This window comes from Acomys minous, assembly GCF_964271855.1.
Source record: "Acomys minous genome assembly, chromosome: 16".
NCBI lineage: Eukaryota > Metazoa > Chordata > Mammalia > Rodentia > Muridae > Acomys > Acomys minous.
Genome location: NC_140498.1, coordinates 2,184,646 through 2,211,695, shown reverse-complemented (window position 1 = coordinate 2,211,695; position 27,050 = coordinate 2,184,646). Strand labels below are relative to the sequence as shown.

Below are 27,050 nucleotides of genomic sequence, written 5' to 3'. Positions count from 1 at the left end.
GCAGCGTGAGGGGTGTGGAGCTTAGTGGCTTGGGACTTCACACTCAGGTGCCAGGGAGCGCACTAGGATTTGAGTCTGACCAGTGAGTGAACTTCTGTGGATCGGGTGTTCAATGACAGAGGCACCGAAGTTTTGGGGAAGTCCTGGGCAGGAAGTGAATAAAGATGAGAGAGACACAGGAGGAGAAGAATCCTCTGTCCTGTCTTGTTGTAATCCCTCTTCCCACTTATCGAGAAATGCGGAAGTCATAGGAGCCTCAAGGAAGAGGGTAAATAAAGCTCGCCCTTTGCTTGCACTCCCGCTCTTTACTCGCACGGCCTCCAGCTCCACCCACGCTCAGCTCACTCAGTGTTTACTGTGAGAAGCTGAGAACATTGGATGTTCCCAAAACAGAGCACTGGACCTCCAGACACAAAGGAGTGGATGGGCTCTGACATGCTTGTGGCTTCTGCTTGGCCCCGCCCACATCCACCCTCTGGGATATAGCTCTCCACTCTGACTGACTTCCCACCTCCAGTCGCTGCTGCCCAGGGAGGCCAAGAGTCGCAGTCTCCAGACTTCACACCGGTAACTGGGCTGGGGTTGCCAGGGAGATGTGCTGGGGGGGAGGGTAGGGGGGTGCAGGGAGGGAGGAGGACTCTAGGCCTTGGGTGGAAGGAAGTGTGCAGATGTGGAAGGGATTGTGTGAGGCTGGGGACCACACCCTTCTTCACTGGATTCTATTTGGGTCATGGCAGCCACAACCCCTCGTCAGACGAAGACTCCAATTCAGCCCTGTCTTTGGCCCTGTTCCCACCTGGTTTCCATCCTAACTTTAGCATTATTACTAACCCCAGTTCTTTCCTTAGCAGGCTTTTGGGGAAATTCTAGATCCAAACTATAGTTCTAACCTGAGATACATATGTTCATATACGTAGGTGCATGTATACATGTTCATGTATGTAGGTGCATGTATACATGTTCATGTATGTAGGTGCATGTATACATGTTCATGTATGTAGGTGTGTGTATACATGTTTGTGTGTGTAGGTGTATGTATATACGTTCATGTATGTAGGTGTGTGTATATGTGTATACACGTGCATGTGGAGGCTAAAAAACAACCATGACTGTAATTCCTCAGGAACCATTTACCTTATTTCGTGTACGTGTGTGTGTGCATGCACATATGTGTGTGTGTGTATGTGTGTGTTGTATTGTATGCATGCATGTGCACTATATGTGTAGGTGCGCTCATCCATGCACACATGGGTGGAGGCCAGAGGTTAACATCAAGTATCTCCCTCCATCACTCTCCACCTTATTTTTTTTTTTTAGAAAGATTTTATTTATTTATTATATATGAGTGCTCTAATTGCATGTACACCTGTTATGCCAGAAGAGGGCATTAGATCACATTACAGATGGTTGTGAGGCACCATGTGGTTGCCAGGAACTGAACTCAGGACCTCTGCAAGAGCAGACAGTACTCCTAACTGCTGAGACATCTCTCCAGCCCCACCTTATTATTTTTTTTAAGACATTTTCTCTCACTGAACCTGAAGCTTGTCACTCGGCCGAGTCCAATCTGTCAGCAAGTCCATCTGTCAGTGATCTGTCCCTGCCCGACTCCCACAAACATTGGGGTTACAACAGCATCTCACTGCAACCAGCCTTTACATGGGTGCGAGGGACCCAAACTCGAGTCCTTGGGCTTGTACAACAAGTGCCTTATCCAGTGAGCCATCTCCCCGGTCCTACATCTTATTTGTTTGTTTGCTTTTTGAGATAGGTCTCTTACTGACCTGGAACTTGCTAATTAGGCTTAGCTGCCCTGGTGGCAAACTGCAGGGATCTGATCTAGCTGTCTCTACCTCCCCAGAGATTACAAACGTGACGCCATGTCTAGCATGACGCCATGCCTAGCCTTTTCCTTCCCTTGTTTAAACCCTATTTAGTATTTGAATTATGTGCATTTGTGTGTCTCTGTATTGGGTGTGTGCATGTGAGTGCAGGTCTCCTCAGAGGCCCAAGGACTCGGCTCTCCCTGGGCCTGGAGACGCGGGCAGCTGTGAGCTGCCTGGTGTGGGAGCCGGGAGTCAACCCAGGCACCTGCAAGAGCTTTACACGCTTTTAACCACTGACCCGTCTCTCCAGCCCGATGCCCAGCGGTTTCACATGGGGACTGAACGCAGGCCCTCGTGTCTGCAAGGCAGGCACCTCAGTGACTGAGTGAGTGACTGAGTGAGTGACTGAGTGAGTGACTGAGTGAGTGACTGAGTGAGTGACTGAGTGAGTGACTGAGTGAGTGACTGAGTGAGTGACTGAGTGAGTGACTGAGTGAGTGACTGAGTGAGTGACTGAGTGAGTGACTGAGTGAGTGACTGAGTGAGTGACTGAGTGAGTGACTGAGTGAGTGACTGAGTGAGTGACTGAGTGAGTGACTGAGTGAGTGACTGAGTGAGTGACTGAGTGAGTGACTGAGTGAGTGACTGAGTGAGTGACTGAGTGAGTGACTGAGTGAGTGACTGAGTGAGTGACTGAGTGAGTGACTGAGTGAGTGACTGAGTGAGTGACTGAGTGTCCCTATAGCCCCCTAGCCCGGCCCTAGCCTCAGCTCCTACTTCAACCCTGACCCGTTTCAGCCTCAGCTGCAAATGGAATCTTCACACAGGTCCTGCCCCAAATCGGCCCTGCGCAGCTGTTTCCTTCCAGTTTTGTCGCAAGCTTAGTCCCAATTCCTTCTATGCTACTGACTGCGTACTGATGCCAGCCTCAGCATGAGACACAAAGCCAAGTTCAGCTCCATTTTAGACCCAGAAGTAGCACTTTTTTTTTGAGGCCTTAACATTTAATTTTTATTTGCAAATATTCCAAAGAATAGTGTGACCTTGCTAAAGTTTTTATTTGGAGTGGTAAGTCCTAAATTCTTTATATTTTATATCTTTGAATCATACACCATCATAAAAATTAGCTGTTTGCTTTTTACACACACACACACACACACACACACACACACACACACACACACACAAATTATTTGTAAGTGGCTATGAAAATGTTAAGAAAGGTTCTGAAGACCATGTATTCCAAGTGGTCAAATTGGTTCCTGAGATATTAAATAGAATCTGTGGGGGAAAAAACAAAACCAAAAACAAGTTTTTGGGCCATGGAGGTGGCTTCTGGGTAAAGGAGCTGCCAAGCCTGATGACTTGAGTTCAGTTCCTGGAACCCACATTGTGGAAGGAGAGACCCAACTCCTAGCACTTACCCCCCCCCCCCCCCCCCCGGCTTCCATGTGTTTACTGTGCACACGTGTGTGCTGTGCACATATGCACAATGCAATAATTACAAATAAATGATAAACCAAAATAACCTTCCTGATTCCCTATCATTTCTAAATGATGGGCCAAACAAACAAACAAACAAACAAACAAACCCATTTTCTTCTTCTATCACACCTTCCATGCTTCAGAACGGAAGTGTGGTAGGAGGCCTTTCAGGAGGCAAAGGCAGACACGCCGCCTCAGGCTCCCAGAGTAAACCGAGAAGAATGCCCTCCTACACATGGCGTTTGCCAGCAGTGTTTGAGGGGATCTGTGTGCAGACTGTGGCCAGACAAGGCCGCCTTGGCCCTAAAGAGACTGTATGTTGTCATCTTTCAAACACTTCCTCACGTTGGCTAACGCTTCAAGGGACAAAGAACAGAGAATCGTATGTCCTTAGCTCCAACGTTGCTGCCACACTCAGGCCCAGGCTCCTCTCCTCCTCAAAGGCTGGTCCAGTTCTGACTTCCTGTCTGGCCTCCGCTGCAGACTCGTGCCTGTCTCTGTCCTCATGGCAAGCCAGGCTCAGCCCCAACTGGAACACCTCACTGCACCGCACCACAGCACACAGCACTGCACTGCACCGCACTGTGCCTCACCGCACCACACAGCACCGCACCGTACCCTAGCACCGCACTGTGCCTCACCGCACCACACAGCACCGCACCATACCCCAGCACCGCACTGTGCCTCACCGCAGCACACCACACTGCAGCACACAGCACCACACTGCACCACACCACACTGCACCGCACCACACAGCACCACACCACACAGCACCGCACCGTACCCCAGCACCGCACTGTGCCTCACCGCAACACACCACACTGCAGCACACAGCACCGCACTGCACCACACCACACTGTACCGCACCACACAGCACCACACCACACAGCACCGCACCACATTGCACAGTACCGCACCGCACTGCACCACACAGCACCGCACAGCACCACACCACACAGCACCACACAGCACAGCACCACACTGCACCGCACCACACAGCACCGCACCACACCGCACCACACCACACCGCACCGCACCACACTGCACCGCACCACACAACACCGCACAGCACCACACCACACAGCACCACACAGCACAGCACCGCACTGCACTGCAGCACACCACACAGCACCGCACCACACAGCACCGCACAGCACCACACCGCACAGCACCGCACCACACCACACAGCACCACACAGCACAGCACCGCACTGCACTGCAGCACAGCACCGCACCACACCACACTGCACCACACAGCACCACACTGCACAGCACCGTGCACCGCACTGTACAGCACCGCACCGCACCACACCACACCCCAGTACCACACCGCACAGCACAGCACTGCACTGAGCCTCACCGCAGCACACAGGACCCCAGCACTGCACTGCGCCTCACCACAGCACACAGCACCCCAGTACCGCACTGAGCCTCACTGCAGCACACAGCACCCCAGCACCGCACTGCGCCTCACCACAGCACACAGCACCCCAGTACCGCACTGCGCCTTACCGCACCACACCGCACCGCACGCAGCACTGCCCTCAGCTCAGCTCTACTTCTTGCCTCCTTCTTGGGCCTGGTTGTACCCCAAACTGAACCCTGGTCTCTCCATTTCAGTTCTGACCACCCCAGAAACGCCTTGTGTTTGTCTAAACATGACAGTGACGTATGAAAACTTCCAGAACTTGGAGAGTGAGGAGAAAAACCAGGAGAATGGAAAAGGTGGCAGGAAAGGAGGAACAAGGTCTCCTAAGCACCCACTAAGTAAGTTAACCAGTCTCTGCTGTGCCTCTCACTATGCACCAGTGCCCTCAGGGGCGCTCCAAGAGCGCATACAAGGTCCTCAGAGAGACTGGCACAGGAAGGCCTGACCGATCTGGCTTCCTGTGCTATGTGGGAGGGGACGGGAGGTGTGCACGGTGTGTAGGTGGGTTTGAAAAGCTCATCCTCTGCACACACAGTCATGGCCTGGCTGTCCCCAGCTACCTCTGTGTCCTGGTATTAGTCCTCCAATGCAAGCTCTCACAGGGCACCACTGTCCTCGTCTGTGTGGGCTCGACGTCTGTGCATTCCCACACCTGTGCACATGAGTCCTGCCAGTACGAGGATCTTCTATCAGTGAGGACATATGTGGTCCATGAGAGGTGGAGCACCCCACCCCATCTTACCCTTCCCTTTTACCACATTACCAGGGCCAGACAATTACCCCTAGGTAGGTCGCTGGGGGCCACACCTCCTGTATCTGTCACACTCTAACTCAGAGGTTCTCAACCTTCCTGATGCTGCGACCCTTTAATACAGTTCTTCATACTGTGGTGACCTCTAGCCATAAAATCATTTTGTTGCTACTTCGTAACTGTAATTTTGCTACTGTTATGAATTATAATGTAGATAACTGATATGCAAAAGTATCTGATATGTGAGCCCCATGGAAGAGCTGTTCAATTTGCCGGCCCCTGCCCCGCCCCTCACCCCGCCCCGCCCCCCACCCCAGCAAAAGGCGTCAAAACCCACAGGTTGCAAACCGCTGCTCTAGACCTTTTAATCTGGCCCCCTTTTCTCTTCCAGCGCCTCCTCCTCCTCAGTTCCTCCTGTGCAGCGTCCTCTCCTGGACCCACATGCTCCTGTTCTCTCTGGCCCTCAGCCTCCTTCTGCTGCTGGTTGTCTCCGTGATTGGATCCCAAAGTGGGTGCTCAGGGTGGCAGGGAGGAGAGGAGTGTGCCCGGCAGGGTGGAGGGACCTAACCCTTAGCAGGGGCAGTGAGGGTCATGGCGAGGACAGGGTTAACAGCCAGAGGAGCATACTGGACAGTGACCTGAGTGGGGACACTGGTGGGGACAGGAAGGACGCGTGGTGGGGGTGGCCGCTGGCCGCGTGTCACTACTTTGCTTGGGATCTACCCTTGCATTGCCTCACCCGCTAATCCTCGGTTCACGCATGCGCAGAATTGGGTAACAACAGCGCTGCCCCTCTGGGTCTCCGCGAGGGCAGAAGGCTACTCTGCGCACAAAGTGCCCTGCTCACCGCTGCCGCAGAGGGGACCTGAGCAATCTTGGTTCTCCTCATCCTGTCGCCCTCCTCAGATTACCAGTTAAGGAGGGACCTAGGTGCCCTGAGAGCCACTTTGGCCAACACCACCTCCAGCACAAAGGCTGAAGTCCAGACTCTGACCTCCAGGGGTGAGCTGGGCTCTGACTGGGCTCTGGGCTGAAGTGGGACCGGGTAGGGAGGACCGAGTCCTGAGCTGCAGACCCTGTTCTCCAGGTGACAGATTGCAAGAAAATATCAGTTCCATGAACAGAGAGGTGGAGGACCACAGGCAAGAACTGCTGGCAGGTGAGAGGCTCTGGCCTCCCAGAGTGTGCTGGGGGGCGGGGCCGGGGGCGGGGCCTGAGGTGGGGGACCGGGTCCGGGAGGGCGGGGCCTGAGGTGGGGACCGGGTCGGGGGCGAGCCTGGGGCGGGGCCTGAGGTGGGGGACCGGGTCGGGGAGGGCGTGGCCGGGGGCGGGGCCGGGGCCTGAGGTGGGGGCCCTGGGGGGTTGGTTCCTGGTGTTGAACTGTTGTCTCCCAGGCAGAAGCTTGAGCCAGAAGGTGGCTTCTCTGGAAAGCACAGTGGAGAAAAAGGAGCAGGCGTTAAAAACAGGTTAGGCCAAGGTTCCCTTGTGCCCTGGGAGGAGGTGAAGAGGTGTGAGTGCGTGCAGTGTGGTGTGAGCACGTGCAGTGTGTGTTGAAATTCCTGAGCAGGTGCCACCGCTGGAGAGCTGCTCTCACTCCCATCTGTGTGTGCCAGATCTATCTGAAATAAGTGAGCGTGTCCAACAGCTGGGGAAGGACCTGAACGTCCTGACGTGCCAGCTTGACCGCCTCAGAAACAACGGTGAGGAGGGCGGCGACGGGCGTGGGTCTCCCGAGTCCCTGGCTGACGTCACCCTGTGGTGCACCTCAACCCCTGTACCCCCTCTGATGCCTCAGGCTCGGAGTCGTACTGCTGCCCCCGTCACTGGACGGAGCATGAAGGGAGCTGCTACTGGTTCTCTCAATCTGAGAAGTCGTGGCCTGAAGCCGACAGGGCCTGCCAGCTGGAGAATTCTCACCTGGTGGTGGTCAACTCCCTGGAGGAGCAGGTGACATCTTGGGGTGGGAGGCTCTTCTCAGTGTCGTCTGTCAGAGGGAGAAGTCATCTCCTCCCTGTTTTTTCCCTCTCCTTAGAAATTTATCGAGGACCTCAAGGGCCCTGTGCACTCCTGGATGGGCCTCACGGACCAGAACGGGCCCTGGAGATGGGTGGATGGGACTGACTTTGACACAGGATTCAAGTATGTGTGCTGCCTACAGCTTGCTCCCTATTTTTTTTTTTTTTAAGCATGTGACCCTGGAGATTTAGGGGCAGCTTCTGTAAGATGGCTGAGGGTCTGGCCTCCTGGAGCTCACAGCTGCTTGTTTTCAGGAACTGGAAGCCACAGCAGCCGGATAACTGGCACGGACACGGGTTGGGAGGAGGTGAGGACTGCGCCCACTTCTCTTATGACGATGGCCGCTGGAATGACGACGTTTGCCAGAGGCTTTACCGTTGGATCTGTGAGATGGAGCTGGGCGGAGGCAGCTGAGCCCCTTCCGGTGCCTCGGAGCCTCCGCGCCGGAAGCCTGCAGCGCTGGCAGTGGTAATCCCTGCATCTTGGTATCCCCACCATCTTGAGGCAGGCTTTCTAGGACTTTAAGGGGTAGATAAGGGATGGTATCTGAGTGGTGTTGTGTCTGGAAGGGCGGGGTTACCGGAACCCCCGGCACTGTGCACAGTGTGCAGCCCATTATTGTCCACTTATGTTTTAGAGTAAATGAAGAGAGAGATGCATGTTCTGTGAGTTGTCCAGTCGTCGGTGGTTAGGAACTGGTGGGGAACTGGCTGGCATTGGGAAGCCTTGGGTGGGTGCCCGTGACAAGGGAATTGAATGAGTTTGGGCCAGATGATCTGGCTAGGAGCGCACGCCTTTAATCCCAGCACTGGGGAGCCAGAGGCAGGCAGATCTCTGAGTTTGAGGCCAGCCTGGTCTACCAAGTGAGTCCAGGGCAGCCAAGGCCACACAGAGAAACCCTGTCTCGAAAAACCGAAGTTGGGGAAAGAAGTCATCCTGTTATCCAAGTCTCTGTTGTCACATAGGATTACTGCTGCTCAGTTGTCTGTGGCACTACCTCCCCGGGGAACTGAACTACTCCAACAGTGCATACTTTAAAAGCGCTGAGTGATCTTATTGGTTGGTTATATTAATCACAAGAGAGCAGAAGATAATACATTTGCAGACAGGCGATGCATGATATAGACAGACCGCCCAGAACCACCAAACACTGATGACAACCAGGCCCTCAGAAAAGAAGCGCTGATGTTGTAGCCAGGACAAGCCGCCCAGGGCCCACAGGCACTTGTGGAATAAGTAGCAGGCACAGACAAAGAATTTGCCCGTAAGTAAGTCCTCAACTAAACATGAGCAGGAATGGTTCTCTGGGCATGATAGAAATAAACACAAAAGTCCATCTCAAAAGACTTGACAAAACAGATAATGTTTTTTCCCCCCTAAATCGTTTTGGATGTAAGAGAAAGTCAAAAGGAAAAACGTCAAGTGACTTGGAAACGAAGTGTGTGATGGGCTGGAGAGATCTCTCAGAAGCTAAGAACTCTGGTTGCTTTTGCGAAGGGCCTAGGTTTGGTTCCCAGCACTAGCGCGGTGGGTCCCAACCATCCGTAACTCCAGGTCCAGGGGATCTGATGCCTGTTTCTGGCCTCCAAGGATGCGAGGCACACATGTAGCACACATCTCCGCAGGGAAAGCACTCATCAAACAAATAAATCTAATTAAAAAAAAAAAAAGAAATGAAATACGTGACTATCCGAGGCAGCCCTCCGGTGAAGTACATGTAGCCATGTGTTAAAGATTCACGGCGGCTTCATCAGAATCAGTTATGATCAAACCCAGGAGGCTCAGACAGACCCAGGCATCAGGGCGCACGCCTTTAATCCCAGCACTCAGGAGGCAGAGGCAGGCGGATCGTTGTGAGTTCGAGGCCAGCCTGGTCTACAAAGCGAGTCCAGGACATCCAAGTCTCTGTGTAACAGAGAAACCTGTCTCAAAAAATAAAATAAAACAAACAAACAACAAAAAGGTTTATTTTGACTTTCTTTACTTTTATTCTAACAACAGTGCTTTAAGTCTTAGCCATAGTAATACATTGAAAGAAATAAAAGGGAGACAAGTAGGGAAAAAGATGGACTTAGGCTGTCTTTAGTCTCAGACAGTACAATCATTATACACAAAAGGCATCAGGGGCTCTGTCCTGTAGGTTGATCACATTCGTCAACGGTAGAGGCTTATCTAACCCAGGGTTCCATCCTCAGTACCACGAAAATAAATAGAAACACAGTAAGTACTCCATCACAGAACTGTCGAGCATGTTAAGCAGTTATAGGATCCAAAATCAATTTGTAAAAAGCAGTTATCGTAAAAGTGACTTTTATTCACCAGATGACAGGATGAGGTGAGGGTCAGACCCAGAGTATTCCTCTCTCTGTTCTAACTGTCCCCAGGCCTAGGCCTGAAAGCGGCCACATACTTCCTGCCTCCATTTGCTACCCGGGGCCTAGAGTGTTTCAGCCCCTGAGGCTTGCTGCTGAATGAGCTCACCCTTTCTGGCTCTTTCTGAGCTCTGGGCTGGCTGGTTCAACTCAGCTGTTCTGGCTCAAACTCCTCTCCAAGATGACTGACTCAATCTGGCTTCTCTCAGCTCCTCACTGAATAGCTCTGCTTGGCCTGGTAATTCTGGTGATTTGTTCTTTCCTATTCTCTGACTTAGCTGCCTCTGCACAAACTCATGAGCGAACTAAACTCCACTATACTGCACTCACTCAGCTGAACTTCACCAAACTCAACTCCACTCAACTGAACTGACTGAATATCAACTGCCATGCGAGCTGCCACTGCCTCTCACCTGACTCCCTGCTCACTGCCAGCAACTGACTGGCCTCAACTCAACCGCACGCAACTGCAACACACCGAACTGCCTGTAATGTACTGAAGTCAACTCTCTTGTAGTGTCTGATCTACTGAACTCCCTACTGTCTTCTCCTCCACCGTAGTGTCTCCTCTCACCCCCCATGTGTGCTACTCCCTTCTAAGCTGCTTCTCCTCCCTCTTCTCATGAGGGTTAAGTGTATCCTATCTCTGACTCCTGTCAACTCTCTCTCTGATTTGCCACTTTGTCTCTCTCTCAATTAGACAGCAATTTCAAACATGGCTGCTTCCTTCTACAAACTAACCTTCGATACAGTGTTTGGGGAGAAAGGTGTGTGGTAAGGGCGGGGTGTCTGTATTCTAGCCAGAGGGATTAAAGGTGTGTGGCATGTTTGCATTCCAACCAGATCACACACACCTCGGTCTTTGGATATGATCCCCAGAGCAGCCATGTTGCTGCATTAAAATTCCCCTACAGTTACCTTTTTTATATACCAAGAGTGAACATGCAGAGGAAAGAAATCAAGAAAACAATCACAGAGAAAGGGAAGACCCAAATTGATAAAACTCAGGTGTGAAAAGTGAAATATTACATAGATTCTAATGAAATTCAGAAGATATTAGGGCATACCGTGAAAAATCTATATTCGCATAAATATATAAGTACCACCGGCTAAGTCCATTTAGCATGGCTTGGGTAAATATCACCACTTGGTGTTAGATAATCTATAAATTGGAAAAGATAAAATAGATACATTTCTAGACTTACATGATCTACCCGAGTTAAAACAAGATATAAACAACTTAGTCGATCCATAGCAAGTAATGAGATTGAGGTAGTAATAAAACGTCTATCAACTAAAAAAAGACAGGAAAATAAAGTTTTCAGGAAAAAAAATGAATGGAACTGGAAAATATAGTGAGTGACGAAATCAAGGCCCCGAAAGATAAACTCTGTATGTTCTTTCTTGTATGTGGCTCCCAGCTTCAAATTTTTAGATTTGTGTATTTGGAGTGTCTGTTAGTGGTTAGGAGGCTAGAAAGGACCCATGACAGGGATAGAGGGAGGAGGCCCTGCAGGTAAGAGACTAGTAAATCACATGGGATACGAGAAGGAAAAAAATACTGGGATGTGTTGAGATTTAAACTGGGCATCTGGAGAGATGGTTCAGTGGTTTAATGCACTTAGTGCTCTTACAGAGGATCCAGTTCTGGTTCTGAGCCTGCATGGTAGATCATAACCATCTGTACCTCTAGGTCCAGCTGACCCAACACATGGTGTGTGTACATACATACAATCCGACACTCACACAAAAGTAAGTTAAACTAGACAAGAATAAACTAACCCCCCTCCCCACCCCTCACCGTGGCGGAGGTGTTGCAGTGTAGCCAAGGGCAGGAGGGTGATCCCAGATGAGCCCCCAAATGTTATGGGTTCAGGAGTAGCCACACATTAACCATTCAAATACCAGACTCAGATTGATGAAAGCTTATTGAACTTTGAACAAAAACTGACCGATTAGGACCACAGCTTGGATTCAGGAACCAGACTATGATGCTGGTCTGTTTCTAAGGCAGGCTTTTTATATGAAAAACAACAACCAGGTAACCAGGTATAGGAAGCGTGTGTGTGTGTGTGTGTGTGTGTGTGTGTGTGTGTGTGTGTGTGTGTGTATGTGTGTGTGTGTGTTGGAGGGGCCAACATTAAATCATTTTGACTAGCTAAACATAATTTTGTTCTGAGCACAATGTATCCAGGTAGCTAGACAAAGCATTTTAAGCTGATTGGCTAGGCTGTAGGCTTGGGGACTTTCCAGCTCTCCTCCGTCCCGGGAGAAGGCAACATAGCAGAGTGTTTTGGTCTTAACGCCAATAGAACATACATTTATCACCTATTGTTTTATTCCAAGCAGCATCCAAGCAGCAAGTATTGAACTGCCCTGGTCTCGGGCCTGAGAACTTGACTTAATTTTACCTTATGCTCAAAATTAAGACTTGGAGGCAAAACAGCTTCTGATTAGTTAAAGGTGACACCAGGTGTTAACAGAGGAGCCGCAGTTATGCTAGGAATTAAATTAGGTCTCAACAGAAGGGCTATAGAATTTAAGCAGGCAAAACAGGTTACAACATGTTAAGGATATATAATTCATTGCTGATTTCAAGGTTAATTCCATTACCTGAGGACAGACTGTGTCATTCGGGGTCCTCTGGAGGAATAGAACTGACAAAATAATATCTACATATTAAAAGGATTTATTAGAGTGTCTTACAAGCTGGAATCCAGCTTGTCCCACAATGTCCGTCTCCTGACAGAAAGGCCAAGAATCCTGTAATCGTTCACACAAGGCGTGTGGTCTCATCAGTCCCACTGGAGTCCTGGAGAACAGATGGGCTTCTGTCTTGGTTGGAATCCCAAAGAAATGGATTCTCCACTCCCGGTGGAGGAGTGCCCCAGCAACAGCACGGATGAACTTACCAGCATGAGTGAGGGCAGGCAAGCAAAGACAGAAGCTCCCTTCTGCCGTGTACTTTAGTGTGGGCAGCCACCGGCAGGGGTGGCCCAGATTTAGGATGAGTCTTCCCAACTCAAACGACCCGATCATTACAGGTAGGCCCAGCTGCTTGGGGTTTAATTGATGCCAGACGCAGTCAAGGTGAGACCAAGATCAACCATCACACATGCCGGATGCAGCCATGGTCGTCTTGTCTTGTGGAGGTCTGAATTTGGTCCCTGACAGCATATAGATCTGGGGAGGTTGCATGTGGATTTGAAAATGGCGTGTGTTCTGCCACTGTGACTGTTAATGATGTCAGTCAGCTTTAGCTTGTTGAAGGCATTTTTAAAAAATCCTCTAAGGCTGGGTATGGTGGCCTTTACTCCTAGCCTTTAATTAATTAACTAATTAATTAATTAAAGGTGCACACCTTTAATCCCAGCACTCAGGAGGCAGAGGAAAATGGACCTCTGTGAGTTCAAGGTCAGCCTGGTCTACAAAGAGAGTTCCAGGACAGCCAAAAGAAATCCTGTCTTAAAAAACCAAGGTGGATTTCTGCAAGTTTGAGGCCAGCCTGGTCTACACAGTGAGTCCAGGACAGCCAAGGCTACACTGTTGGTGTTAATTTAAAGGTAGAGTCTAATAAATGCTTATTATTAGTCCTATAATTATTATGGTGATATTTCCTAACCTGCTATCGATCAATAAAAACACAGGCACCTGTTATATTTTAAAATAGCCTTGGTTCACCTGGGGCAGGGCAGATATTAATCCCCTAAACTGTCTCCCATATCTCTCTGCCCCAATCCCATGCCATCTGCTTCTAATAACTTCTATCAAGCTACCTCCCACCCATAATCCCAAATACTCCCTAATGTTCTTCATCTGGGTCAAATCCTCCATCCACGCTGGCCATGTGCTTCTCCTCCACCTCACCCACGGCTCAGCCTCCTTCCTCCGCCTCTCTCATCTCCTTCCCAAGATCCTCTTCTGTTCTCTCTGACTGCTTCCTTTCTCAAGACCAGCCTGGTCTACAGAGTGAGTTCCAGGACACCCAGGGCTACACAGAGAAACCTTATATTAAAAAAATCAACCAACCAACCAACCAAACAAACAAAAAAACAAAAAACAGACTAAACCAGGCAATGGTGGTGCACGCCTTTAATCCCAGTACTGGGGGCAGGGGGCAGAGGCAGGTGGATCTCTGTGAGTTCGAGGCCAGCCTGGTCTACACAGTGAGTCCAGGACGGCCAGGGCCTCTGAGACAGATAAAGTGTGTCTTCAAAAACAAACAAACAAACAAGTGGGGGCTGGAGAACCAGCTCAGTGGTTAAGAGCACTGCTGCTCTCCCAGAGGATTGGGGTTCAGTTCCCAGCATCCACCTGGCAGCTCACAACTGCCTGTAACGCCAGGATCCACACTCTCACACAGACTTACACGCAGGCAAAACACCAATGCACATAAAACAAACATAAATATGTTTTCCTTTTAAAAAATTATTCACTTTACATCCCAGTCACAGCCCCCTCCCTCCTCTCCTCCCAGTCCCTCCCTGTTTCCCCTACCTCCCCCCCCCTACTCCTCAGAGAAGGGGAGCAGAGCCCCCCACCCCCCACCCCAGCACATCAATTCACATCAGGACTGAGGGCGTCCTCTTCCCCTGTGCCCTGTTGAGGCTGCCCCACCAAGGAGAAGTGATCAAAAAGCAGGCAACGAAGTGTATGTCAGAGTCAGCCTCCACCCCCAGCACTAGGGGACCTATATGAGGACGGAGCTACCCATCAGCTGTATCTGAGTAGGGGGCCTAGGTAAATTATTTTGAAAAAAATGTCTATGTTACCTGCTTGCCTGTATGTGCACTGCATGCATGTAGTACCGGTGGAGGCCAGAAGAGGGCATCAGATCCCCTGAAGCTGGAGTTACTGCAGGTGCTCGTGAGCAGTCTGACAGAGGTCCTGGGACTCAAACCAGGGAAGGGACTCTAGGCCATGTGAGCACAGCAAACATGGCTGTGGTAGGCCTTGTCCTTGTTCCGCATTCCCTCTGCCTTTCTTTGCTTTTCTTTTTTCTTTTTTTAGACAGAGTCTCTCTGTGTTAGCTTTGGCTGTCCTGGTCTCGCTTTGTAGACCAAGTTGTCCTTGAACTCACACTGATCCCCCTGCCTCTGCTTCGCGAGTGCTGGGATTAACGGTGTGCACCACCATGGCCGGCTCCCTCTGCCTTTCTTAAAACCAACCCTTAGACTACATTTCTGAAGCTAGCCACCAAGGTCACTTGGCCACCTCCTCCTCCTCAGGCTGACCACCAAGGTCCAGCTGTTAAAGTATTTGAGTTCAGCAATAGAAGCCCCCTTTGGCTCACCTAATTAACATGGGGGGGTGTGGGGGAGATAAATCCCCTTTAATGCTGAGAACTTGGTCTTGGGGGTCTTGAACCAATGCCAGTTCCTACATGCAGGTTCTCTGCGAGAGCAACACGTGTTCCTAACTGCTGAGCCGTCTCTCCAGTCGCTCACAGATTACAGTGCACTGAAGGACTGCTGGCCTCAGCACCACTCTCATTGCCAAGTCTGTTTGGTGAAAACAGCTTAATTGAGAAACATTTTGTAAAAGATTTATGATTTATGTGTGTGTGTATGCTCCCCCTCATGCAGGTGTCCGTTCCATAGAAGCAAGAAAAGGGCTTCGGGTCCCCCGGAACTCAAACTACAAGAGTTGGGATCCACTCCGTGTAGACGCTGGGAAGTGAATTCTGGTCCTATGGGAGAGTAGCCAGTGCTCTTAATTGGTGTAGCGTTGCTCCAGACTAATTGCGAAACTGATAGCCATAGCTCTTCTTAATCTTTTGTCATCAACAGTTTTGACATTTCTCAGAAATTCTCAAATTCATTGGAAATTTTTTCGTTAAGTTATCTTTTTTTGTTTTGTTTAGTTTTTTCGAGACAGGGTTTCTCTGTGTAGCCTCGGCTGCCCTGGACTCTTTTTGTAGACCAGGCTGGCCTCGAACTCACAAAGATCCGCCTGCCTCTGCCTCTTTGAGTGCTGGGATTAAAGGTGTGTGCCAGCACACTCAGCTCATTAAGTTTTCTTAAATATAGCTTTCTGATAAAATCAAGACTGCTCTGTGGTCATTGCGAAACTGATAGCCACAGCTCTTCTTAATCTTTTGTCATCAAGTTTTGACATTTCTCAGAATTTCTCAAGTTCATTGGAAAAAATGTCATTAAGTTATCTTTTGTTTGTTTGTTTGTTTTGCTTAGTTTTTTCCAGACAGGGTTTCTCTGTGTAGCCTCGGCTGCCCTGGACTCTCTTTGAAGACCAGGCTGTTCTTGAACTCACAGAGATCCGCCTGCCTCTGCCTCCCTGAGCGCTGGGATTAAAGGCGTGCGCCACCACACTCAGCTCCTTAAGTTATCTTAAATATAGCTTTCTGATAAAAACAAGACTACTCCGAGGTTAAATTGTATTTCTCCTAAAACTTACTTGGTAATTGGTAAAGAACTTGGTAATCAGTAAAGAACTTGGTAACTGGTAAAAAGAATTTGGTAATTGGTGAAGGACTTGGTGATTGCTGATCTCCCATTAGCTGACACCCTCAGGCCCTGAGCAGAAGGCCGTGGGCCGGACCTGAAGGAAATCCAGGCTCCTGAATGGGCTCAAGGTAGCTCGACTTTGATCGCACACTAGCCAGTCCCCGTCCTCTGTCCAGAATCTGTAGGAGTGTCGTCACGTACCACTCAAGCCTGCTTCCTCGTGGCACAGACCTCTCTCCTCCTGCTCGGCTACGAGATCTCTTGACTAATGGACCTGAACTCTTTCAACCCCGTGCTATGTCGGGTGTTATTTTAGCCAGGACAGGCAAGGCTACCCACAGAGAATCCCTGTCTCAAAAAAAAATCCTGAGAGACAGACTCTCTTCCACGTCTCTCTGGAACCTCCCCTGCAATTCCTCCCTAAGGTCTAAGGTCAGTTTCAAAGATTCCTTGGAATTTGGAAAGAGAAAATTAAGTCTCTATAAAACTCACTGTTTTTGAATATAATCTCAGAAGTTTCCCCTCAGAGAGGCAAGACTGTTGTCGTTTGGCCTGACCAGGAGCTCCCACTTGTAGCATTCACCTTGTTTTGGTGTGACCCAGAAGTCACGGAGACCCCATCAGAGTTAACTGCATGCTAGCCCCATTGCAGGGTAAGGATGCAGGGGATTGACACTTGCCAGAGTCTGCTGCTTCTGCCTCCAGCTCTGCCCAGCTCTGCCCAGGAAAGCCTACTCCTTGTCTGCAGGGGCAATGAAGCTCTCCTCATGGTTCACACGGCAGCGGATGGATTCTTTTACCTAGGTCGAGGGTCTTAGACCCCATACCCTAACCGTCTCCCAATGGAAGCAAAGAGCAATTACGTCAGCCTGCCACCTGACTGGTGTGGCTTTCAATTCTTCTTCTTGTAGCAGAAGCTACTTTCAGGGCTGAGACCCCCAAGAGAGTTTTAAATAATACAAGACAGAGGCTGCCACAGGGCCACTCAAAACAGCAGGCTCAAGTATAGATACTCATTTAAACACTGAACCACAGGTGTCTTCCTGTGGATCCGCCATGCCTAGGTTAAAAACAAAAACAAAAACAAAACAAAAAAAACCCAACCAAACGAAAAACACTCCCTGATGAGGAGGAAACACAGACCGTGAGAATCCACCCAGCCCAGCCTCCCCAGGCCATCTTCCTGAGCTGGAGGGACCAGCTCTCCAACCCTGCTCCTCTTAGAAACTCAGAAGCCAGGACCTTCGAATGACAACGCCTCAGAAACTCAGCTGTGGACACTTGGAGGTGGGGAGTGTGCCCTCCGTCCCTTCTGACTCATGTAGTATCAGCCTTAATGCTTCCCGTGGGGCAAAATGCAGATGGCTCCCTGGGACTGGACGCGAACACAGCACTTTACTGGATCTGCTGTACCTAAGTAATAGGTTTACAAAAATTGATCTAATTTCTTTAATAAGTTATGCCCGAGTATACATTTGAATAGCCTTTATAAACAATAAATTTAACAGGCCAGTGAGTTCTCCTTCTATAGCTGGTTTGACTGGAATCCATGACTGGCCACCTTGCTCACTGGCCCCATGGGTCCTCTCGCCCTTCTCTCCTGGCTTTTTTTATTTTTAAACTAATTGGTACCCAGTGCCTGACCCATGATAAAAATTAAAGATTTAAAAGTAACTATAAGAAATGGGAGGGGGTGACTAAGGAAACACCCTTTATCCTGGTTCCGTTTTGTGTTTGCAGTTCTCGGCTCTCAGATCTGCTTCAGTGACACACTTGACATTTCCATGGCCTTGACCACGATCTACATGTATTACCCGAAATAATCAATGTTTCCTAAAACAACTGAAAAAAATATAAGTTAAATATCATTGTCTTGTGATGTCTGAAATAATTACTATGCTCTGCCAGGCATGAATATTTCAAGGCTACTCTGACCCTCATATACCTTTGATGTGAGATTTTTTTTGCCTTTGAAAATGCTATATATACCCCCAAGTTTTGGCAAGAAGGGACTTGGAGGCAGGAGAGCCCTCGCTTGCCCAATGAAGGACTCAGGTGCTTTCAGTTGGCCTAGTGAGTGTGGTTGTCTGTATTTTTCTCAGATGGATTATCATGGTTTTCATAGGTGGTTGGAGAAGCTGGGATGTATTCTGCGGGATCTAGAAGGCCAGGCACACGCCCTCAAGTTGCCTACATGCCCAGATGCCTGGCAGTCTCTCACCACTGTCTCAGCTTGAGGCTCGGCACAAGCAAGTGGTGAAGGAGGCTACCGCAGGAGTCTCACAGGCTGGTGGACTGACAACGTGCTCCACGCGCTCACAGGTGCTTGGCAAAGACTAGGAGACTTATTATTTTGTCGTTAGCCATCTGCTGAGCTAAGGGACCAGAGACGTCAGGGCCACATCTGAGAAAAAGTAAAAAGTGTATAGAATCAAGTCAGGAAAACCACCAAGCTAAAGCGTGACAGCACCAGCAGGAGCAACAGGCGACAGCAAACAACCTTGGCGAAGAGGGATCTTATTCGCAGAAACCTGCTGCCTCCTGCCTGTTGGCGCAACACTGGACAGTTTGTGTGGAGATATCGCAGGAAGCCCTTGAGCTCTCCGAATGGAAAGCTAAAAATCCCTCCTCCACACTTCCGGGTATGCTGGCTAATAGATAGCTCATATCCTAGATTCAGTCTCAGTGTCAGCTTCGCACTGGTCAGCTTTCTCTGAAAGAGACCTCATGAGAACAAGACTTATTTTAGCTGATGGTTTACTGTGTTTTTTGTTTGTTGTTGTTGTTGTTTGGGTTTTTTTTTTTTTTTGAGACAGGGTTTCTCTGTGTAGCCTTGTCTGTCCTGGATTTGCTTTGTAGACCAGGCTGGCCTCGAACTCACAGCGATTCACCTGCCTCTGCCTCCTGAATGCTGGGATTAAAGGTGTGTGCCACCACTGCCCGGCTGGTTTACTGTGTTCTAACTCACACTTCTAGAGGATTCAGGCCACACCTGACGGGCCCCATTGCTTTGGGTCTGGGGCTCACACAGGTCATCCTGGCAGGATGGTATGGCAGTCAAACCCCTCACCTAAAGCCTGGTTAATCCCAACACTTCAGAGGCAGAGGCAGGTGGATCGCTGTGAGTTCGAGGCCAGCCTGGTCTACAAAGCAAATCCTGAGTTCAAGTCTAGCCTGGTTTGCAGAGAGAGTTCTAGGACAGTTAGAACTACACACACACACACACAAAAACTCCCCTCTCAAAAACAAACAAACAAACAAACAAAACAAACCCTTATCCAAAAAACCAGGAAGTGGAAGGGAAAGGGTTTGGGTCCCCATCGTTTCCCTTAGAGGGTAATGCCTGTTCCCCCACTCCACCCCACCCTCCAATCCTCCATGTCCAGAACACATCTTGCTAGGCCTCACCTCTTAGGTGTTCTACTGTCTCTGTATAGCATCAAGCTGGGGCCCAGGGAGGATGTCGCAGATCCAAAGTATAGCGCTGGTCTTTGATTAACAGCATGCCGATCAGAACACTAACAAAAGCCAGAGCTAATCCAAGTTAGAAACAACCTACGTGTCTAACACTAAGAAGATGTGCAATGGGTAAATTGTTGTTCCTGTGATTAACATAAGACACGGGCAGCAGCTAAAGCATGCTGGAGCCGCTGTGGAGGGAAATCTCCCAGGCCCCTCACTTAGAAGGGATGTGTGCACAGATTCACGACAGCCTCGTCCGGGCACTGGCCAGGCTCACTGAATGAACCGGAAATGTGTTTTGAAGACAGAACATGTTCAGAGCCAGGCCAGGATGGCAGGCAGCACTGGGGTTGACTTCTGTCTGTCTCCCTTACGAGCCTCTTGACTTAGGATACTCACAGAACATTCTAAGCCCCTGGTTCATCATGCAAACTGCACTCGTGCTGCTTGTAGGAACAGAATTGCTAACACGAGGGACAGTTGCTTGGTGGCAATGGGCTTTTATCATAGGCATCTTCTTATAGGATTGTTTTTCTCTCAGTAAGCTATGGTGTTTAGGGCAACGGCAATTTAACTTTTTAAGTGACAGTGACAGGGGTTAGGACTCTCTCTCTCTCTGATACCTGGGCTACACTGTAGAGAGGACGGCGGCCAAGAATACCAATCCGGCTGCTTTGTACAATATGGACTTCTTTAGGAAGCTGCCCTGTGACCACAGCAGCAGGTAACACTTAGCTCAAGCTGCACTTTTTACCATCTTAAGCCTCAGTGAATTCTAGCAGCCATTTTTACCCTGGTTGGGGGGGGGGGGAACACTTCCTTCCTCCTGTCAGCTCAGAAGAGAGCACACACAGCCCATTGTTTGCATGAAGGAATATGTTGTGACCAGCGAAACCGCCTCTGCTCGCCCCCTCCCCCTCCCTGGCTGAAGAAGGTGTTTGGCTTCACTGGTGCAGTTAGCAAGGAGAAGCCTGAATGGTCTGTGCCGACAACGCAGACCAAGGCCCAGCGAAAGGTCTCACCCGGACGTCCTTTTCTTTGGTTACTTTTGATTTTCACTGAAAGTAGAGCAGGCTGAACTGGCAACATGAGGAGGAGACAGCGGAGCAGCAGTGGCAGGGGGCAGAGGTGGCACAGGTAACAAAAGGACAGGAAAGGTTGAGAAAGGACCAACGCAAGGAAGAGACCTCAAGCCATAGTCACTGGAAGAGTCACATGGAGTTACTAAGCCCTACGGGCCACAGGTCTTGACTCCTGAGGCTTGAGAGCTGTGACACCAGCTGGCAGTGGCTGTTGCTACCAATAGTGGCTGCTAAGAGCTCAGGATTGTACAGGCCCCTGGGTGGCAGGCCATCAGCAGTCAAACCCTGGAGCATCAGTCCCCTCCAATCCCAGTACCCCAAGCCATAATAAGTCTTCCCGCTAGAGCCTTGGTTGAGAACTTGAGCCAGGGCTTAGGTCTATGGTTTGCCAACTCATGACTTCTAGCTGAATGCAGGGAAGTAGCAAGCCCTCGCTAGTCAGATGCCGGGGGCTCCCGATAGGAACGGGCTTTGGGATTAACAACTAACCCCGAGAAGCTAGAGGTTCTTGGAAACAGAGACGCAGGAAGTAAATGAAGATTGCGAGGCGTAAGAGAAAAACAACAGATTGTCCTTTCTGGTCACCCCCACTCACCACACACTCTCAAAATGAGGAAGTCATGAGAGCTCCCAGAAAGAGGAATGGGAGAGGACACGCCCTCAAGGATAAGTGCAAAGCTAGTCCCAAACCCACCCCCACCCCCCACCTACCCACACCCAACCTCTGCTCGTGTACCAGTTACCATCCACTCAGTTACTTACCGTTAAAAGTTGAAATTGGATGGCCCAATGTCCGGGCTGGCCAGACAATCAGCCGAGACCCATGGACCCCTAGGGAGAGAATGGGGGGACAAGAGACGCAAGGAACAGACAGCAAGTCAAAAAGATCTGATCAAGCTGACAAAATTTTATTTTTCTCAAACTGCTTATAAGCACAAGGCAGGATGTGGGGTGGGGGCAGAGGGGGAGCTAGTGTGAGAGCGAGGTCAGCCCCCTGCTGCTGCACACCGCACGATGTTCCCTTCATGGTCAGGAAGCGCTGCACTGGCAGTTTTCTAGAAGCGTGGGACAGCGAGACCAGGCACTAACTTAGGTAAACCAGATCTATATCCGGTTATTGAGGAAGCTAAAGACAGGAGGTCTCCTGGAGAGTTCTCCGAGAAGTCTCTGAAAGGGAGGGGGCAGGAGAGGTTTTTGTCAAGCAGAACACAGGAGGTCCAAATGTCATATTTGCTGAAAGCACCCCCATCAGCCCAAAATATAGACCACTGGGCACAAAGTCATGTGCATCGGTGGCTTCTGCTTGGCCCCGCCCACCTCCACCCTCCGGGATATAGCTCTCCACTCTGACTGACTTCCCACCTCTGGTCGTTGCTGCCCAGGGAAGCTAAGAGTCACAGTCTCCAGACTTCACACAGGTAACTGGGCTGGGGTTGCCAGGGAGACCATCAGGACAAGGGATGTGTTATGGGATGCAGGAAGAAGGGGGCCTTGGGGCCTTGATGACCCTAAGTGGGAAGAGATACAAGAAGAGAATGTAGGATTTAATTTCCCTTCGCTGAATTCTAGATTGGATTAGAGATGCCTCAATCCCGAGGGAGGACAAGGACCCCAGACGTGGCCCCAGCTCACCCCCAAAGTCCAGCCCTACCCTAACCTCGGTTTCACCCCCAGATCCAGTTTGGACATTCAAATCAGCCCTGATCAAAAATTGAACACTATTTTGCTCCTAGTTTCACTGCTGGGGCCCAGTTCCTCCCACGGCTACAGTGTGAGCAGAGGTGTCAGTCCCAGGATAGGACCCAGCCTGGCCATGGCAGAGCCAGCAATACATTGTTGGCCTTTCACATCACCTCCAAACTCCAAACTCAGGCGACCCATGGCACTAAGCCCCATTCTGACCGCATTTGCATTTCAGTTGCATGACATCCCTCCCCCCTTTTTTGTTTTTGTTTTTTGTTTGTTTTGGTTTTTCGAGATAGGGTTTCTCTATGTTATCTTGGCTGTCCTGGGCTCGCTTTGTAGACCAGGCTGGCCTCGAACTCACAGAGATCTGCCTGCCTCTGCCTCCCAAGTGCTGGGATCAAAGACGTGCGCCACCACCCGGGGCTCAATTTTCAATTTTAATAATTTATTGATTTGACATGTGTGAGAGTTTTGCCTGCATGTCCATTATGCGCATGTGTGAATGCTCTGAACCACTGAGCTTTCTCTCCAGCCATTGCCAGGCCCTTTTCGGTCTAGCTCGAACACAGTCCCAGTCTTAGCTCTACACTGCTAGCTTTCTCCTTGGACCCAGCTCTGTGCTAGCCTGGGTCCTGGTCTCTCCATTTCAGTGCAGGCAGCCCCAGAGGCCTTGTGTTTGTCTGAGCATGACAAGCATATATGAAAACTTCCATAACTCCAGGAGTGAGGAGAAAAACCAAGAGACTGCAAAAGGTGAGAGAAACGTGCACCCGCGAGCGCGCGCGCGCGCGCACACACACACACAAACACACACACACATGTATACACACATGCACACACACATGTATACACACATGCACACACACAGACATGCATGCACACACCACACACACCACACACACACACACACACACACACACACACACACACACACACTCCTTACCCATCCTCTTCACTTGTCCACTGGGATTTCTGTTGTCATAATCACTGTGGGTGTCCACCCTGGACAGTGTTGGGTTCTTCACTCCGGTGGACTCAGGACTTAGTACCAAGGGCCCATTGTGAAGAGGGCACAAGGTTCTCCAGAGCACAGGGCTAAGGAAGAGCCCAGGGACTTAGCTTCCTGTGCTCTGCGGGGGGAAGAAGTATGCGCTGCAGGTGGCTGGGTTTGGAGGGGAGCTCACTGATCACACAGACATGCGTGAACCCATTAGGGACCTGCCTGCTCCGATCAGTGTCCTCCCGGCATCTCCCCCACCTGGCTCGGATTTACTTACTGTTGTGCTTGTTCCTGTTCGGGTGTTAAACACGCCCTCAGAGGAGCGTGAGAGGCCCAAGAGCCTGCAGATTCACCATGCTTCCGAGGTGTCAAATATCCGGGCACCTGGAGCCCCATGATTCTCTGGATGTGCCCCCTACAGAGCTTTCACTGTCCTCCCTCCCTGCCCCCCCCCGCCCCCCGTTCCCCAGATTCCTCCCTTCCCGTTCTCTTACAGCCTGCATCCTCCGAGTGTTGACCCCCTTTTCTCTTCCAGCGCCTCCTCCTCCTCAGTTCCTCCTGTGCAGCGTCCTCTCCTGGACCCACCTGCTCCTGTTCTCTCTGGCCCTCAGCCTCCTCCTGCTGCTGGTTGTCTCTGTGATTGGATCACAAAGTGGGTGCTCAGGGTGGCAGGGAGGAGAGGAGTGTGCCCGGCAGGGTGGAGGGACCTAACCCTTAGCAGGGGCAGTGAGGGTCATGGCGAGGACAGGGTTAACAGCCAGAGGAGCATACTGGACAGTGACCTGAGTGGGGACACTGGTGGGGACAGGAAGGACGCGTGGTGAGGGTGGCCGCTGGCCGCTGGCCGCGTGTCACTACTTTGCTTGGGATCTACCCTTGCCTCGGTTCGCGCATGCGCAATATTGGGTAACAACAGCGCTGCCCCACTGGGTCTCCGCGAGGGCAGAAGGCTACTCTGTGCACAAAGTGCCCTGCTCACCGCTGCCGCAGAGGGGACCTGAGCAATCTTGGTTCTCCTCATCCTGTCGCCCTCCTCAGATTACCAGTTAAGGAGGGACCTAGGTGCCCTGAGAGCCACTTTGGCCAACACCACCTCCAGCACAAAGGCTGAAGTCCAGACCCTGACCTCCAGGGGTGAGCTGGGCTCTGACTGGGCTCTGGGCTGGAGTGGGACCGGGTAGGGAGGACCGAGTCCTGAGCTGCAGACCCTGTTCTCCAGGTGACAGATTGCAAGAAAATATCAGTTCCATGAACAGAGAGGTGGAGGACCACAGGCAAGAACTGCTGGCAGGTGAGAGGCTCTGGCCTCCCAGAGTGTGCTGAGGGGCGGGGCCAGGGGCGGGGCCTGAGGTGGGGGCCGGGTCGGGGAGGGCGGGGCCGGGGGCGGGGCCGGGGCCTGAGGTGGGGGCCCTGGGGGGTTGGTTCCTGGTGTTGAACTGTTGTCTCCCAGGCAGAAGCTTGAGCCAGAAGGTGGCTTCTCTGGAAAGCACAGTGGAGAAAAAGGAGCAGGCGTTAAAAACAGGTTAGGCCAAGGTTCCCTTGTGCCCTGGGAGGAGGTGAAGAGGTGTGAGTGCGTGCAGTGTGGTGTGAGCACGTGCAGTGTGTGTTGAAATTCCTGAGCAGGTGCCACCGCTGGAGAGCTGCTCTCACTCCCATCTGTGTGTCCCAGATCTATCTGAAATAAGTGAGCGTGTCCAACAGCTGGGGAAGGACCTGAACGTCCTGACGTGCCAGCTTGACCGCCTCAGAAACAACGGTGAGGAGGGCGGCGACGGGCGTGGGTCTCCCGAGTCCCTGGCTGATGTCACCCTGTGGTGCACCTCAACCCCTGTACCCCCTCTGATGCCTCAGGCTCGGAGTCGTACTGCTGCCCCCGTCACTGGACGGAGCATGAAGGGAGCTGCTACTGGTTCTCTCAATCTGAGAAGTCGTGGCCTGAAGCCGACAGGGCCTGCCAGCTGGAGAATTCTCACCTGGTGGTGGTCAACTCCCTGGAGGAGCAGGTGACGTCTCAGGGGGCTCTATTTTTCCGGAAGCAGGGGTTGGGGTGGGTGGGGGGGGCGCTTCTGGTATAAGGAAATGGTTACCCCACCCTCTTCTTTCTTTAGAATTTTCTACAGAATCACTTAGCCCATGTGGTCACTTGGATCGGCCTAACGGACCAAAATGGGCCCTGGCAGTGGGTGGATGGAACTGACTTTGAGAAAGGTTTTAAGTGAGTGTGTTTTCACATCTGCTCTCAGGGCCTTTGCCTGGGCCACCTCTCTTTCCAAGGCTGTGGCCCTGGTGTAGATGGGAGAATTGTGGGCACGTGGTTTTGAGTCTGGTTTCCGGTGGCCCACATCTGTGTCTGTTCATAGGTACTGGGCCCCTGAACAGCCGGACAACTGGCATGGCCATGGGCTGGGAGGAGGTGAGGACTGTGTCCACTTCAACTCAGACGGTCGCTGGAATGACAACGCCTGCCAGAGGCGGTTCCGCTGGGTCTGCGAGATTTCGCCGGCCAAGGCTGCCTAGGGAGCCGCGCCACGTAATTTATGTCTTTGGTGCCTTCAGCTATGAATGCTTGAAATTTGGAACCCTCCTATCCTGTCTCAACATTCTTGAGGATTTTTTTTTTTAATCAAGAATTTTAAGGCGAGGAGAAAGGACTGTGCATGAGACGGCAAGGGTGGTGATTGGAAGAACGGGGTTGTTGAAATCTGTGATAGTCCGTGCACTGTGCAGCATATTGTAGGAGACTTTCAAATGTAACAAAAATTAAATACTTTTTGTTGGTCTTGAGCTGTCTGATTCTTATCAAAACTGGGTAATAAGACAGAAAGCCATCTAGACCACAATCTAGCATTTATCCTCTTTGACTGAATAAAAGCAAATTCAGAATGTGAGGGGGGAAACTACTATTCCTAAAAGGTTTACAGAAAACAAAGTAACCAGGGTTCTGCCTGAGTCCCCCAGGAGCTCCGTGTTCAGCAGCTGCGTGGGGACTCTCATCACACTGGGAGGAAAACGCTGAAGCTGCTTATGCTGTTTCAGGCCTATGATTTCAGCACTTGGGGGGCTGAGGCAGGAGAACCATGACCAGTCTTGGCTACGTAGTGAGTTCCAGGTCAGCTAGGGCTACACGGAGAGGCAGCATCTCAAAACTAAAGCAAGAGGAGCCTTGGGAAACCATCTTGGGAAAAGTAGAAACAGACACTTGTCAGCTGCAACTCACTGGGAAAGGATAGCAGAGAATGCGCTTTTAGAATCATGTTCTGGCCGGGCTCAGTGGTGCACACACACCTGTAATCCCAGCACTCGGGAGGCAGAGGCAGGCGAATCGCTGTGAGTTTGAGGCCAGCCTGGTCTACAAAGTGAGTCCAGGACATCCAGGGCTACACAGAGAAATCTGTAGCGGATGTAAACATTTTTTTTTAACCTCAAGTGTGGGATGGGGAACAGACTTGTGAGAGAGCAGGTGATGTTTATCCACTT

At 50.8% G+C, this 27,050-nt stretch overlaps 2 protein-coding genes and 1 long non-coding RNA gene across 4 annotated transcripts; 2 read left to right on the top strand and 1 right to left on the bottom strand.

Moving 5' to 3' along the window:
* The first annotated feature begins 429 nt into the window (after positions 1 to 429).
* LOC311587380 (C-type lectin domain family 10 member A-like) lies at positions 430 to 8,168 on the top strand. Its single transcript, XM_084764104.1, has 10 exons — positions 430 to 567; positions 4,932 to 5,078; positions 5,883 to 5,999; positions 6,398 to 6,493; positions 6,579 to 6,650; positions 6,886 to 6,957; positions 7,105 to 7,191; positions 7,287 to 7,438; positions 7,524 to 7,630; positions 7,762 to 8,168. The coding sequence occupies exons 2-10, from the start codon at positions 4,970 to 4,972 to the stop codon at positions 7,919 to 7,921; spliced, it is 972 nt and encodes a 323-aa protein (XP_084620230.1). The 5' UTR covers positions 430 to 567; positions 4,932 to 4,969; the 3' UTR covers positions 7,922 to 8,168.
* Positions 542 to 26,353, top strand: LOC311587381 (C-type lectin domain family 10 member A-like). 2 transcript variants are annotated; one of them, XM_084764106.1, is made up of 10 exons: positions 542 to 567; positions 23,224 to 23,326; positions 24,109 to 24,225; positions 24,612 to 24,707; positions 24,793 to 24,864; positions 25,024 to 25,095; positions 25,243 to 25,329; positions 25,425 to 25,576; positions 25,682 to 25,788; positions 25,934 to 26,353. In XM_084764106.1, the coding sequence occupies exons 2-10, from the start codon at positions 23,260 to 23,262 to the stop codon at positions 26,088 to 26,090; spliced, it is 927 nt and encodes a 308-aa protein (XP_084620232.1). In that variant the 5' UTR covers positions 542 to 567; positions 23,224 to 23,259; the 3' UTR covers positions 26,091 to 26,353. The 2 variants fall into 2 exon arrangements, with proteins under 2 accessions (XP_084620232.1, XP_084620231.1); XM_084764105.1 differs by lacking the exon at positions 542 to 567 and adding an exon at positions 21,936 to 22,305.
* On the bottom strand, positions 19,522 to 24,099 carry LOC311587387. Its single transcript, XR_014775842.1, has 4 exons — positions 23,517 to 24,099; positions 22,250 to 22,395; positions 21,650 to 21,942; positions 19,522 to 19,861 (listed from the first exon to the last, which is right to left on the bottom strand). It is a non-coding gene; the product is annotated as an uncharacterized lncRNA (long non-coding RNA).
* Positions 26,354 to 27,050: the final 697 nt, after the last annotated feature.